Source organism: Saimiri boliviensis, chromosome 4, assembly GCF_048565385.1.
Source record: "Saimiri boliviensis isolate mSaiBol1 chromosome 4, mSaiBol1.pri, whole genome shotgun sequence".
Lineage (NCBI taxonomy): Eukaryota > Metazoa > Chordata > Mammalia > Primates > Cebidae > Saimiri > Saimiri boliviensis.
The window spans coordinates 35,762,900-35,776,991 of record NC_133452.1 but is presented as its reverse complement, the minus strand read 5'-3'; the positions used below and the strand labels follow the sequence as shown (position 1 = coordinate 35,776,991).

The window sequence follows — 14,092 nt, the reverse complement described above, 5'->3', positions numbered from 1 at the left end:
CTGTCTTGTTCTGCTCATTGCTCCTTGTTTTTTCCAGTTTCTCCAACGGCGGTTCCAAGAACTAACCCGAGTTACCATCAACCAGATAATGCTACAACCAGTCTTCCACGATAACACCATACCAACACCAGCCCCCCGGAAACAATCACGTCACTTCCCACCCACCAACCTCCATGGAAAGCTACGCCCTTCTGCCCACTTCCCAAACCCCCTAAAGAAAATCAGATCCCTCCGCCGCCCATTTTCAGCAGGAAGTAGCCAGAACGACCTCGTGGCCCTTTTTCCCTTTTTAGGGAGTCGGGAATGTTAGGTAGAAAGGGCCCATTCCCCATGCCCGGGACCCACATCCAGCGGACCGCCTCCGGAGCCCATCCCCTCTTGCCACATGGCTCTTCCTTCTTCTTTGTTTAACCTCCACCAATCACTCCATAACACCTCACCTGTACTCCCCACCTTAGCCCGCCAAAGCTAAGCCAATCCCTGCACTCCACAATACTCCCCCTTCGTCCATGCCCAACCGCCACCAATCACTTCACAACACCTTGCCTAAACAGGCCGCCGTCCCTATAAAAACCCTCTCCGGCAGCTGCTGGGTGCAGCTCTTCCCTCTCCCGCTCGAGTTGCCCGCAAACCCCAATAAACCTGGACTCGGCTTAACAACTCCTCGCTCTCATTTGCTTTGGGAAGGGTCTCTGCGGGTCGCACACTAATCACATCAGGTTAATAAGTTTTGTAATGCATTCAAGATCTGGTATGAAAAGCTTGTTCCTAATAAAAATCTTCTTTAAAGTCCAGCTAGTATATGTAGTTTATACCAATGCCCTAGAATACAGTTTTGGGGATTGAAATGGAATTACTACGGTATATTTTCTTTAGACAAGAGAAAGAAACTAAAACGTGAATATGGAGATAAAAGATTGGCTCTTAGCAAGAAAAAAGGATAATTATGCAGATCTCTTTTAAAAACATGAAAGGAATTCATAGCCCCAAGATAAGAATGTGAAATGGCTGTTCTCTTTAGAAGGTGTGATGTGGATTCCTGCCTCTGACAGTATGACTCCAAGCCTCAAGTGTGAATACCCAGGCCAGTCCTTGCACCCGCAGTTGTAAACTGGACAGTTCATGAGACGTAAGAATTTCCTTTTCCTAGACGCCATCTTCCTTCAACCCTGAGATTCTCCATCTCATTGGCGTTGCTTTTGGTCTGAGAAGTTCTCCAAAGCCCCTCTTCTCTACGTTGCAGCAAAAAGCAGAGGATCCAAAAACACCTAGAACAACTTTTAGATATGGTGTCCAAAATTCCGGAATAACTATTTATGCCTTAACAAAGAAATGCCTGAATCCCTGCCACTAATTGTTTCTTAACACTACTAAATCTCTTGCATCTTTTCTTACAGCCAAAAATCAGAAAGAGATTTTTTTTTTTTAATTATGTCCAAGTGAGGAATCGTTCTGCAAAAACCTCGTGATAGTGTCTGGCAGAAACAGGATAGTATTTCTAGCTTACTTGGTCCCTAGCCGGCCCACTAGCCAGGTCTTTACACAAGTACAGAAGCCCAGTTTGAAATCTTCCCTATGTCTGCATCACATTTTTACGTCCTTTTCCTCCTCCCCGCTTAAAACACAAAGGTAAGTAAACCAGCCTGATTTTTAAAGACTCACGCGTTGCTCACTTAAAGTGTCAGAAAGAAAAAATGTGAGACGTTTCCTTCTTGAAAATGCTTCTGGTTTATATCTACATTCTGGTTAATAAACCAAATAAACACACACTATTGCTAAGGACTAACATGTGTTCTCGCATTGTCACTTACGTTACATCATACTCTCATACTTTATAGCATCTAAAGCACTCTCACATATATGAGGTCATCTGATGTGCACCTGTACTCGAGGAGATAGGACAGCTATTACTATGCCCATTTCATAGATTAGAAACAGCTCAGAGAAGAAAAATCACTTAGAGATCACATGGCCAGTAAGTAGAAGGGTCGGGATTAGAACAGAGGTTTTCTGATTTTAGATTTACACTCTTGGTAGCCCAGAACTGAATTACTCTAGAAACACACTAGCAGCTCATACAAATAAAGACCTCTAAAAAATGGAGTGGATTCAAAGTGGAAATAAAACTTCCATTAAGCTTCAAAAAGAGGGACCGGGTGCAGTGGTTCCCGCCTGGAACCATAGCACTTTGGGAGGCCGAGGTGGGTGAATCATCTGAGGTCAGGAATTCGAGACCAGCTTGGCCAACGTGACAAAACCCCATCTTTACTAAAATTACACAAATTAGCTGGGTGAATTAGCCAGGTGTGGTGACGCACGTCTGTAATCCCAGTGACTTGGGAGGCTGAGGAAGGAGAATTGCTTGAACCCAGAAGATGGAGGTTGCAATGAGCCGAGATCTCACTACTCCATTCCAGCCTCCCTCCAGCCTGTTCAATGGGAACAAGACTCCATCTCAAAAAAAAAAAAAAAAAAAAAAAGGATCTGGATAGAGTAGAGGGGGAAGGAAGAAGACACAAAAGTGCTTTGTGTTTATTGAGCTGGGTGTGGAGCAGTAGGAAATAAACCCACAAAGGTAAAGTATTGCCTCATTGCACAATCCCGGGGGCATCAATCACCTTGTCTGTTACGTGGAGTGGATGGTGGCCCTAGAGCACAAGTAAATTTTGACCCTATGGTCGTGCAGATGCCCTGACAGAGCTGGGTGAGATAATGGAGGGCCCTGAAAAACCACAGAGTTTTTACCTTAGCCATAGGTGACACAGAAGGAGAAAGAACATGGGTTAGCCTTCAAGTATCTAGGATTCTAGTCTCAAATATGTGTGTCCTCAATCTCCCAGAATTTCTTTTATTTATTTTCTATTAAATGGCTCATGCCTGTAATCCCAGCACTTTGGGAGGCCAAGGTGGGTGGATCTCTTAAGGTCAGGAGTTTTAGACCAGCCTGGCCAACATGGTGAAACCCTGTCTCTACTAAAAATACAAAAATTAGCCAGGTGTGGTGGTGGGTGCCTGTAACCCCAGCTACTTGGGAGGCTAAAGCAGGAGAAGCTCTTGAACCCTGGAGGCGGAGGTTGCAGTGAGCCGAGATCACACCATTGCACTCTAACCTAGGCGGCGACAAGAGTGAAATTCCATCTCAAAAAAAAAGAAAAAGAAAAATGTTGCACCAAATGATTTCTAATCTCCCTTTCATCTTGAAAGGCATTTGACTTGTATGTCATGGGAAAAAGGAGGCGATCTTTGAAGATTTGTAAAGATTGGTGACATGAGAAAAATGGTATTTAAAGAATACTGGTATGAAAGTTGCCAGTACCAAAATGGAGTCACTTATGTCAAAACACAAACAAAATGGAGTCAGGAGGGCAAGAAAGAAGGAGCTCTTATTACAAGAGATTTCTGTACGTACTACATGGTTTTCCTGTAACAGGACTTATTGCAAGAAAATCCCTCAAGACTGTAGTATTCCAAATATTCTGTTTACACAAGGACACTTGCCTAGCAAGTCTGTCTCTACCAACCAATAAGCTAATGCCAGCTCCTGTAACAAACCCCTGTTGCCTTTGCTCTCTGTAACCTTTGGTTACAGTCTGTGCCAACTTCTTTTTGTCTTTAAAAGCTTCCCATTTACCCCAGCTGCCAGATAGGTCTATGATCCATCACAGCATGCATATCACAGGTTCGCAAACCTCCTGCTCTTCCCTATTAAACTCTTTGCTTTGGAGAGTTGGTCACTCGTTTTTGGTTGACAGTGGTCTGGAGGATGGATGGGTGTGAGAAGGACCTGGAATAGACAAAGACTTCTGGAAGGGTATCCCAGTAATCTGACAATGAGATGATAAGAGGTAGCACTGGCTGGCAGAAATAGGAAGGAAACCATAAATACAAAAGCCATTGCAATCACTGACTGAACTGAGAAAAAGCCCCAGAGCATTGCTCCAAGTAGCAGGAAGAGTGACTGCTCTCTGGAAAGGGAATGGAAGTGGTAAAGAACTCTGGTATAAGGAAAAAGAATTCAGCTTTAGGGTTGTTGTGTTTAGCTGACAGTGAAGCGTGGAGGGGAAAGAGTTTAGTACTAACTGGGAAAAAAAGAAGCAGAAATCATGTGAGAGATGGAACTGGAGATAAGTGAGAGTCATCAGCTCAAGGGAGATAATTAACGTTCCTGAGAAAACAGCAGGAAAGCCTTTATGATGCATTAGCAAATGTGTTTTTCAGCTTTACAGCTAAAGAAACAGAAGCCCAGGAGACCTTAACGAAATGACCTCACCTCTTGTTTTAGATGGAATGGAAGCTAGTCATATATTTGAATAATTAACATTTTGATTTTTAAAGTTTATCGCAACAAAGGACTGAATTCAGGGCCCTTGACCTTTTGAAATTGTTCTCGCCCAGAGTCACATGTATTCTCTCTTAGGCCAGAGTCTGTTACGGTGGTGATTTTGTGCTGTGTTACTTAGCTAAGCCGGAAGGACATATCAGTTCCCTTCCCTGGGTAGTTCTCGGTGAGGGTTGGAAAGAAGAGAAATTTGCATGATTTGGAAGGCCAAAGTGACCCCACAGTGCTGTGCTTGAGACATTGGTGCCAGACCCAGCCACCCCCACAGCTCGTGCACCCTGCTGCTCGTACTGGGTCCACTTGTTGGGGTGGGGGGCAGCGAGTTTGGCCAGATCTCCTTCTGCAACTTCTCCAAGCACTGGAGCGGGCTCTGGGAGAAGGCAGCAGGGTTTCTGCAGGTCGCCTGCCTCACCAGAGTGAAGCGGTGAGAGACATGCGTGCTGCAGTTTCTGCTCATGGATTCCAGTTTGTCTACTGGATTTCAGTGGGTCATCTCTGCTTCCCTCTGCTTTGAGTCCAGCTTTTCTCCTGTCTGCTCTGCTGCCAAGCAGAAGCTTCAGGCCACCGCCAGATGCCAAAGCCACAGCCTTCTGTGGCTTCTTCACCGACTTTGCTCCGTGCCTTGATTAATAAATTTTTCCTTTTTCCCCAACTGTCCCCTTCCAGACCGTTGTGTTCTCAGCTTCTCCTACAATTGTGCGATGCCGAATCCCTGTAAGAAATTCCTTACTGTATCCCTCACCGCCGTTCTAACTCCCTGCTGCAATTGCTCAGGCTGTCTAGAGATGATCCAGGCCTTTCTCTACCCAACCTCCCTTTAGTTGACTGCACTCGTGCGTTTTTTACTTATTCCCAAAGGACCATTAGCTATGAATAAATAATGACGAGATTTTTAAATGCATTTTAATATGCACGAGATTTTAAAATGCATCTTATATAAATGGTCATCATGATAGACTAGAAACCAATATTAAAGTAGTGGCTGAAATAAGGTATAGAAAAACTGTAGACTTCGGGTGTGTGACCCTGGGTACCTCCACAACACCCAGAACTACCCAACTACACCTGTTAAGTAAGAGAGAAAGAAACAGGCCGGGCGCGGTAGCTCAAGCCTGTAATCCCAGCACTTTGGGAGGCCAAGGCGGGTGCACAAGGTCGAAGAGATCGAGACCAACCTGGTCAACATGGTGAAACCCCGTCTCTACTAAAAATACAAAAAATTAGCTGGGCATGGTGGCGCGTGCCTGTAATCCCAGCTACTCAGGAGGCTGAGGCAGGAGAATTGCCTGAACTCAGGAGGCGGAGGTTGCGGTGAGCCGAGATCGCGCCATTGCACTCCAGACTGGGTAACAGGAGCGAAACTCCGTCTCAAAAAAAAAAAAAAAAAAAAAAAAAAAAAAAAAAAAATAGAAAGAATCGTCTAACTTTAAGTCATTGTTAATTTGGTCCTTGTTATGTCTGCTGAGCTTGAATTCTGCATTCAATATTTTAATACATTCAGTTATGCAAGTAAATGTGTGGCAAAAACTCTCTTCTTCTTGTTACCCTTCTCTTTTTTCCTATAATTCAGTCTTATAAAAAGTACATGTTCACTTACTTAGCAGAGCTTCAGAAAAGAACTATGTCTCTATTTCGCAAAAATGCAGAATGCTTCATGAGTATTCTGATGGAAGGACAATGATACACTATTTTTATTCATTCTTCCTTCTAGTGGACTTTCAGGGAGAAGACTGAACTAAAAATAATTAACATTTACTCTCGAGACCAACACAGGATTGCCTATTCTTGTCTTAGACTTGAGATTAATGTTGAATTTCTGAAGACAAAACATGTTTTCATTTATTTCAACAAGTCGCTTAATTTCTTTGAGACTCAGTATCTTCATTTGTAAAATGCAGTGAATATCCTTTCTTCTCATGCTTGTTTTGAAGGTCAAATGAAGTACTCCAAAGTATGTAAAAACTGCCTAGCACAGTATTTGACATACTAGGTGTCAATAAATATTAGTGGAATCTAAAGCTTAAACTATATTTTTAAAGAATTAGCATAGAGTGTTATTGAAAGACAAACAGCCACCAATAACGTTTTCTTCTTTTTTTTTTTTTTGTTTTGGAGACAGTCTCACTCTGTTGCCTAGGCTGGAATGCAATGTTCTCTGCAACCTCTGCCTCCTGGGTTCAAGAGATTTTCCTGCTTCAGCCTCCTGGGTAGTTGGGATCACAGTTGTGCACCACCGCACCCAGCTAATTTTTGTATTTTTAGTAGAGACGGGGTTTCAACCATGTTGGCCAGGCTGGTCTCAAACTCCTGACCTTAAGTGATCCACCCACCTCAGCCTCCCAACATGCTGGGATTACAGGCATAAGCCACCACGCCCAGTATCCAGTAATTTTTTCTAAAATCAAATTTGGTTTTCTGAAAAGGAGAATTTTTGCTCTAATACAATAAGGTATCAAATAATATGTGAGACTGGAAGGTTTGCTGCATTTTTCAAAATTACCCCAAAACTAAAGAGAGATGGATAGCATGAGATTGAAAGGACTCTAACCATGAGTAGGTTGGTTCAAGAGGCCTAAGATCAATGTCTCTCACATTATGCTATGTGCCATGATGTATACCCTTTCAACCTGAGAGGTTTTCTGAATTAGAATGAGGAGGGATCCCTTTCTTTTTTGTGACTTTTTCTTATACTCTCAGTTGATTCTTGACATTTCAAAAAATTGGACCAAGAAAGTTGATGTACAAAGGAAATATTTTTAGTTTTATGATGAATATACAAGAAGAAGAGATGCTGGCAGAAGAAACCAATGGAACTACCACGTGAAGTTTATCAAATGCACAAAACTTACTGTGCTTGTTAACACAGAGAAGTTTCATACCCAAATCTAAGTTGTTTCTTAGTAGAAGACTGCACCCATATCTTGTCCTTCTGCTTTGAAGAGTTTCTTGAAATAAAAATGTAAATAAATAAAATAAAAATGTAATAAAAATAAAATAAATAAAAATACAAATAAGATGTTAGCTCAAATTTCATTAGTTTAAAGTATCATAGTAGCCACATAAGTATCTCATAGGTATACACTCAAGATAATTGAATCCCAAAATAATGGTAGAAATCTGTTCCCAGGAAACTGTTCATTAATGGTAATTATCACTGTTAAGTTTTAAAAAGCAGGTTTAAGGTTCAGGAAGAAGACTGAGTCATCAGAGGCTGGTGGTATTGTAATATTTACTCTACCTGCCCAAGCCATCTTACAGGAGGAAGTATGTCTACTCACAGTGCAGAGAAAGGGCCAACTTTCAGTCTTCCGCGCCTTGGACCATGACCCAATCTTGCCACAGCTGATTAGGCCTGAACTTCCATCTCTGACTTGGCACAGCAAAGAGCAGTGTCAATCAGATTTCACCCAAGAATTTGAACAAATGAGAATCTAGAAACTAAGTGCACTTAGAAGTGGGAGTAGAAGCTGAAAAATGAGGAGGCAGAGTTAGAGCAGGAGAGGCCATATCAGCCATGTGCAGGTCTAGTTATTAACTGAGATTAAGCAGGCCAAACCTGCTGGTTGCTGACCAGAAAGAGGCAGATACAGAGAGTGTAGCTCAGTCCACTCACCTACCATCTCACTGAAGATAGGGACAGTATCTGTCTTGTTTATGACCCTTTCCCCAGCATTCAGCATAGTTCTTGGTCATGAAAACATCTATCAGTCAATACATATCACTTGAATGAACAGTTAATGAGTTAGCAGTGGATGACTAGAGCAAGCCCCTACCTGACCTTCTTCCCAGAAACCCTGTCCAGTACCTGGAACCAGAGCCCTACCTCTCTCCAGGAAATTCCTTCTTCTTCAGCACAATCTATGTCTTCTTATTGCCCCAAACCTCCAATGCTTTCCATTATTTGAGTCAATTTGATTGCCTCCTTGATCTTTGTCAACAAGTTTCAAAACCAACTTTGTGATAGAGAGGGAAGGACTGAGAAAGAAAGAGAAAGAAAGGAGAGGACTAGAAAAGAAAGCGAGAGAAGGGAATAGGGTAGGAGGTGAAGTAATAGATGCTACCCTTCACGACCTCCCCACAGAGACCTTCAGGCTTTAGCTACGAGGCTAACAGACAAGAGAACTGCCACAAACAATCTATTCTAACAAATCCATCTCTAAAAGAGTTTGCCCAAGAGAGGTGTTCATACTTTGTCATTAGAGGAGACTAGCTCTATAAAATAAAATGACCTCATAGCTATGTCCCTGTCAATTGTTTGTATTATGCTAAATGATAGTAGCTAGACTTTCATGCTTCTGTTTAATGGAACAGAGTAAAGCGCCCCGGGAGGCTACTCTAGTGAATAAGATGTACTCAAAAAAACAATTCATCCTCCTTCTCAACTCATAATGTTTTCCTTCTTACTATCACAAGAATGCATCCAGTATTGTGTCTTTAAGAAAATCTAAATATTTGAATTTTTTTCTTCTGCATAGAAAGAAACTCAGAGATGATACGGAAGAAAATGTTACCGCAGCAAATTTTGCTTTCACAAAGCAATGTAATTCCCTTGGGCAGTAAATATCTTTCCAGGTCTGGTTCATCCTCAATCAATAGGAGTTAAAGTATCCTCATGTGACAGATAGTGGGAAACGTATCTTTCAATTGCACACTAGCCCTGTACTTTTCAGAAGCAGATATAAGCGATAAAAGCCTTCTGCATTAGACAGAGCATCAAATGACCAATGTTATCCTTGTCTTGCTTCTAACACTTACGTGTATGAGGTATTACAGCAGTACCATGCTCTGACTGGTCGAAAGCAATACACTAATATTAACAGGGGGAAAGAGGGAAGGAATAAAGAATAAAGTACTTACTTGGTCCTAGACCAATTGAAAAAGCAGCAACATAAACAAGCAAGCTGGCTAAGGACAGCCATTTTAAAAAAGCTGGGACATCCGCAGGGTCTGCAACTATCTGGTACTCAGTATGGCTTAATCCAGTATTTAGCAAGGACGCTGAGGTCGTCTCCACTCTCTTATCCACATCGTTTCTCAGGGGCATGAGTGAGCTTCTGCTGTGGGAAGCCATCCCTTTCAAGTGGTCTCTGAGAGTAGTATTGCTGGCTGACAGGTTTCCTGGTCCATAAATGGCAGACTTATCCAAGGACTCATTGATAGAACTGTGACTTCTGCAGATATTGGTGAAGTTCACATGGATGTTGAGATTTACGATGCCCATGGTCAACAACGAAGCTGCCATCACAGAGGAGCCGATGCAGAGGAATGTCTTGCTGCCGACGTGGTCTACGAGAAGAGTGGCGGGGATGGTGCTAATGACCTTGACGACTCCAACCCCAGTGGAGGCGAGGCTAGCTGCCTCGTTGCTTTGAAAGCCAACTGACTTCAAAACAGTTGATGCATAGAACAATATGTTTGGCTGCCCAGTGATCTGTACAAAAAATACCAGTGTTAGTCCTATCATGATTCGGGTCCGCATGTTGTCTTTTGAACGAAACAGATCCCAAAAACTATACTGGTATTCATCTTTCAGGGAGGATTTGATCACCGTGAGTTCCTCAGTTGTATCTGAGAGTGCTCTTAACCTTCCAAGAACCTTGCTAGCAGCTTCCTCTTGTCCTTTCATCACCAGAAACCGAGGGCTTGGAGGAAGAAAATACATCGCAATTGCTTGCAAAACTCCCAAGGGAATAACAAGACCAAACATGTACTTCCAGCCGTGGAAAACATTGGCAAATGCGTAATTTGAAATATAGGCAAAAAGAATGCCAATGACAATCATCAGCTCGTTCAGTGACACAAGAAGGCCTCTTCTGTGTTGAGGAGCAATCTCTGCAATGTAAACACAAGTGGCAATGGAAGACAGAGAGATGGAGACCCCTATGGCAATACGTCCCGCTATAAGAACCGTGTAGGATAAGCTGAGAATCAAGACTAAGCTTCCGAGTCCAAGCAGGCAGGAAGACAAGATGATTGCTGTCCTTCTTCCATACCTGTCTATCAGGACCCCTCCGGTGAGTGAGGCCAGGAGGGCTCCAATGAGGAGGGAGCTTACAACCATTTCCTGCTCATGGCAGCTCAGGGATAATAAGGTTTTGATCTGAAGAAGAGCTCCAGAGATGAGCCCAAGTTCATAACCCACGAGGAGGCCACTGACAGCAGCAGTGACAGACGACAGGAAGGTAAACATGCCACAACCTACAAGCAGAGAGAAGAGACAGGGAGGTCAGTTCTCAATTGGGATTTTAAACATTTTTGTATTGCAGCGGAGATTTAACCTTGTAAAAGTCTTTCACAGTACTGAGTTTAAACACACATACAACTATGATAAAATAGTACACTAACCAAAAAATGATTCGATATAGCAGGAGAAATCATTTTTCTTTCTTTTTTTGGGGAGGAGAGGCATGGAGACACGTAGGAAGTCCAGTTTCCTTCTATTTGTGATGTTGATGTTTTTGGTTTAGATCAGACAGTGATGTTGAGATAAATGATGACACATGGTAAGGACTGAACAGAAAAGAGTGTCATATGGTTCAGACCTTGGCAGTGGATCAGTAATTCAAAGAGCCTGGCTCTTCTGGTCCCATCCCAGTTCTCTGAAGGCAAACATTTGAGGGCAGGAGAGAGAGGATGGGAGCCTCTAGATGGGCTACAAGCTCCCTGCTGGATAGCCTGGGTCAGAATGAAACACAGCCTCCGGGAAACTTGCCCTTTCATCTCCTGGGCCGCAATCGTGCTGCAAACGGCCTCTGCTGAACACATCAGAGTGCTGGGGCAGAGGGTGGAGGTGGGAATGGGCAGTGCATGAATGTCTTAACAAGTCAAGATTTTGCTAAACAGAAGGGAGAAAGAAATGCTTGTGGTGTAAAGAACCAGCAATATCCCTTACTCGTTCTGAGTAAGGAGAAAGGAGGATGGAACACAGGCAGCACAAGGAGACTTTACCTTTATATTGTTCTTTTGTTAATGTTCAAATGCAAGGAAAAATGTCAAAAAGTTAACAACTCTTAATTTTTGGTGGTAGAACACAGATGTTTGTTATATGTTTGCAGCTTGTCAAAACAGAAACCAAACAAAACAAAAAGGTAGAAAAGGAAAGAGTCTTTCAGTCCCAGGAGAAAGTAATTTCCAAGGCCTTAGGGCAGGAAAGTTCACATTTTGTTTTAGGAGCTGTCAGATGGCCAGCACGTACCATGTGGGGCACGTCGGGAGCCTGGAGAGGTAGGAGGGAAAGAGCTTACAGTGAATTTAGGTTAAGTACAGAGGGGGCACTTTGAGTAGAGCCTTGTCACCGTGATGACTTTTCATTGTGTTCCAAGGATAATAGGGCCAACACCCATTGAGAGGTGTGGAGGGCATTGACGCTGAAGGTTTTCTATTTATAAAGGTCACCTTTGCGGCTATGTAGAGATTAGTTCTTCAAAAGGCAAGACTGGCAAGACTGGAAGCAGGGAGGAGGTTGTTGCCTTGGTTTGGACAAGAGATAATAGTAGCTTAGACTCAGGTGTTAAGAGTGGAACTGGAGATAAATAGGCAGATTCAAGACTTATTTTGGAGCCAAAAACCACTACACTTGTTCAAGGCCAAATACAGTGGCTCATGCCTGTAATCCCAGTACTTTGGGAGGCTAAGGCGGCTGGATCACCTGAGGTCAGGAGTTTGAGACTAGCCTGGCCAACATGGCAAAACCCCGTCTCTACTAAAAGTACAAAAATTAGCTGGGCATGATGGTGCACGTCTGTAGTCCCAGCTATTCAGGAGGCTGAGGCAGGAGAATTGCTTGGACCCAGGAGGCAGAGGTTGCAGTGAGCCAAGATTGTGCCACTGCACTCCAGCCTGGCAACAGAGCAAGACCTCATCCATCTCACACACATAAAAACAAAAAACAAACAAACAAACATTACACTTGTTAAAGAATTAGAGATGGAGGGTAAGTGGGTCAGAACCCAGGATGGCTCTGTGGCTTAAGCGGTTGGGTGGGTGATTTTATAATATTCAATATACTCGATACAGTACTATATGGGGCCAACACCCATTGAGAAGTGTAGAGAGCATTGTACTATATGCTGTGCAGTGCAAGGTACCGACATAGGGAAGATTAGGAATAGAACCGGTTGTGGGTGGTGAGTGATTAAGAGGAGGGGTAAAAATCAAAAGTTCATTTTGGACTTAGTAAAATGGTTTATTTGTTTTACCTGTAAGACATTCAGTTAAAAATATTAAGTAAGGGATTGGGTCTACTGATTTGGAGCTTAAAAGTAGGTCAAGCCTAGACATATGCATTTGGAAACCAGCAGCATGCATTTGATATTTAAAGCCACAGGAATGGGTGAGATCACTTAGGAAGATAAAACAGGGGAAAGAGAGAAGGAAGATCAAGACTGGGACATAGGCAATGCCCACATTTAGAAGAGTAGTGCCAGCAAAGGAGACGGAGAAGAATCGGAACTGAGATGTAAGTCAAATGGATTAGAAAGGTACTCGGGCACACGTTTTCGTAGGCTGAGCTAAGGCTATTTACCCCTGCCTTTTTGAGGTTGGGGGAGGGCATAGTTAAAAATGCTGTTCAGCTCTAGTGGAATAAGCAGATCACATAAAGGTGATCTAAATCTCTTTCTATCACAAAGGCTCAAGGTATTTTCCATCTCCCGGATCCTGGTAGGATCCGGGAATTGGGACCCCCAAAAATAAGGAGAAGAAAGCACTGAATATTTAAATGGAGGAGCAAATAAAGTACAATAACCCACAAAAAGTAAAACAAATGTATGAGCATTTTGAACTAAACCCAATCAATTAAAATTAAATCAGCAATTTAGCTAATCAGAAAACAAATATTTAGCACAGTTACATGGCGGGCACTTACCTCGTTACTGGGGAAATATATATATACATAGCAGTGAAACAAAACAAACGTGGTCTTTACACCCAAAGTACTTAATATTCTGGTGCTATCTCTATTACCTATTATTTATTGATTTTATGTGCTGTTTTACTTTTTTTTGCATGCAAAACGACTTTCAAGTACTCTCTTACAGGTTCATTCATGTCCATGGCTTCCACATTCTTTCTCCCATATGATCTTAAAGTCCTCAACAATGAATTCCTCTACCACAAGAATTAGGTCAAATCTTCACATTTGGATAAGAACATTGTATTATTATTCTTATCTCTACTTATCATTGTTCACTTTATCTATGTTTGCTGTGTTGATGAGTTTATGTGTTTTGGCAGTTGATGATTGGTCTCTGATATTCTGATTGGAGAAACAAGTGAAGTTGGAGACTGGACCACCTTGGAGGCCTGACTGAGTGAGGCGCCTGGGAAGGGCGTGCGGTGGGACAGCGGGCACTGGGGCTGCGGAGTTAAGGATACAGGGAAAGCAGTGGCAGAACTGCTTTGACAGCAGCAGATTGTCCTTACCACCCTGTGCTTCTCCTTCCCCTTTCTTGTTTCCCTCTTTCGTTAGATGGAAAACACTATGTCCCTAGAAAGAGAAAAACGCCTTGAGATGCAAGAGTTCCTTCCTTTGGTGCTCCATTATCCTACCTTAGAGAGCCCGAGGTGGTTTGTTAAGTGCTGGCTGCTTCTGTCTGGAGGAGAGAGCTTCTGACAGAAGAGGGACCCAACCTCTTCTGCTGCCTTTTGGACTTGGATCATTTGCCTGGTTCTTTGGGCCAGGACTCACAGCACACCGACAAACAGGGATATGTGCAAAGGGTCTGGAAGCTATCCCAGTTTCTCAACGTTCTC

General features: G+C 42.9%; 1 protein-coding gene across 1 annotated transcript in view; it reads right to left on the bottom strand.

Moving 5' to 3' along the window:
- SLC2A12 (solute carrier family 2 member 12) overlaps positions 1-14,092 on the bottom strand; it is a 76,212-nt gene that overhangs the window by 38,747 nt on the left and 23,373 nt on the right. The window contains exon 2 of the mRNA XM_003932455.3: positions 9,197-10,537. Coding sequence (XP_003932504.1) covers positions 9,197-10,537 — 1,341 coding nt within the window. The remainder of the gene's footprint in view (positions 1-9,196; positions 10,538-14,092) is intronic.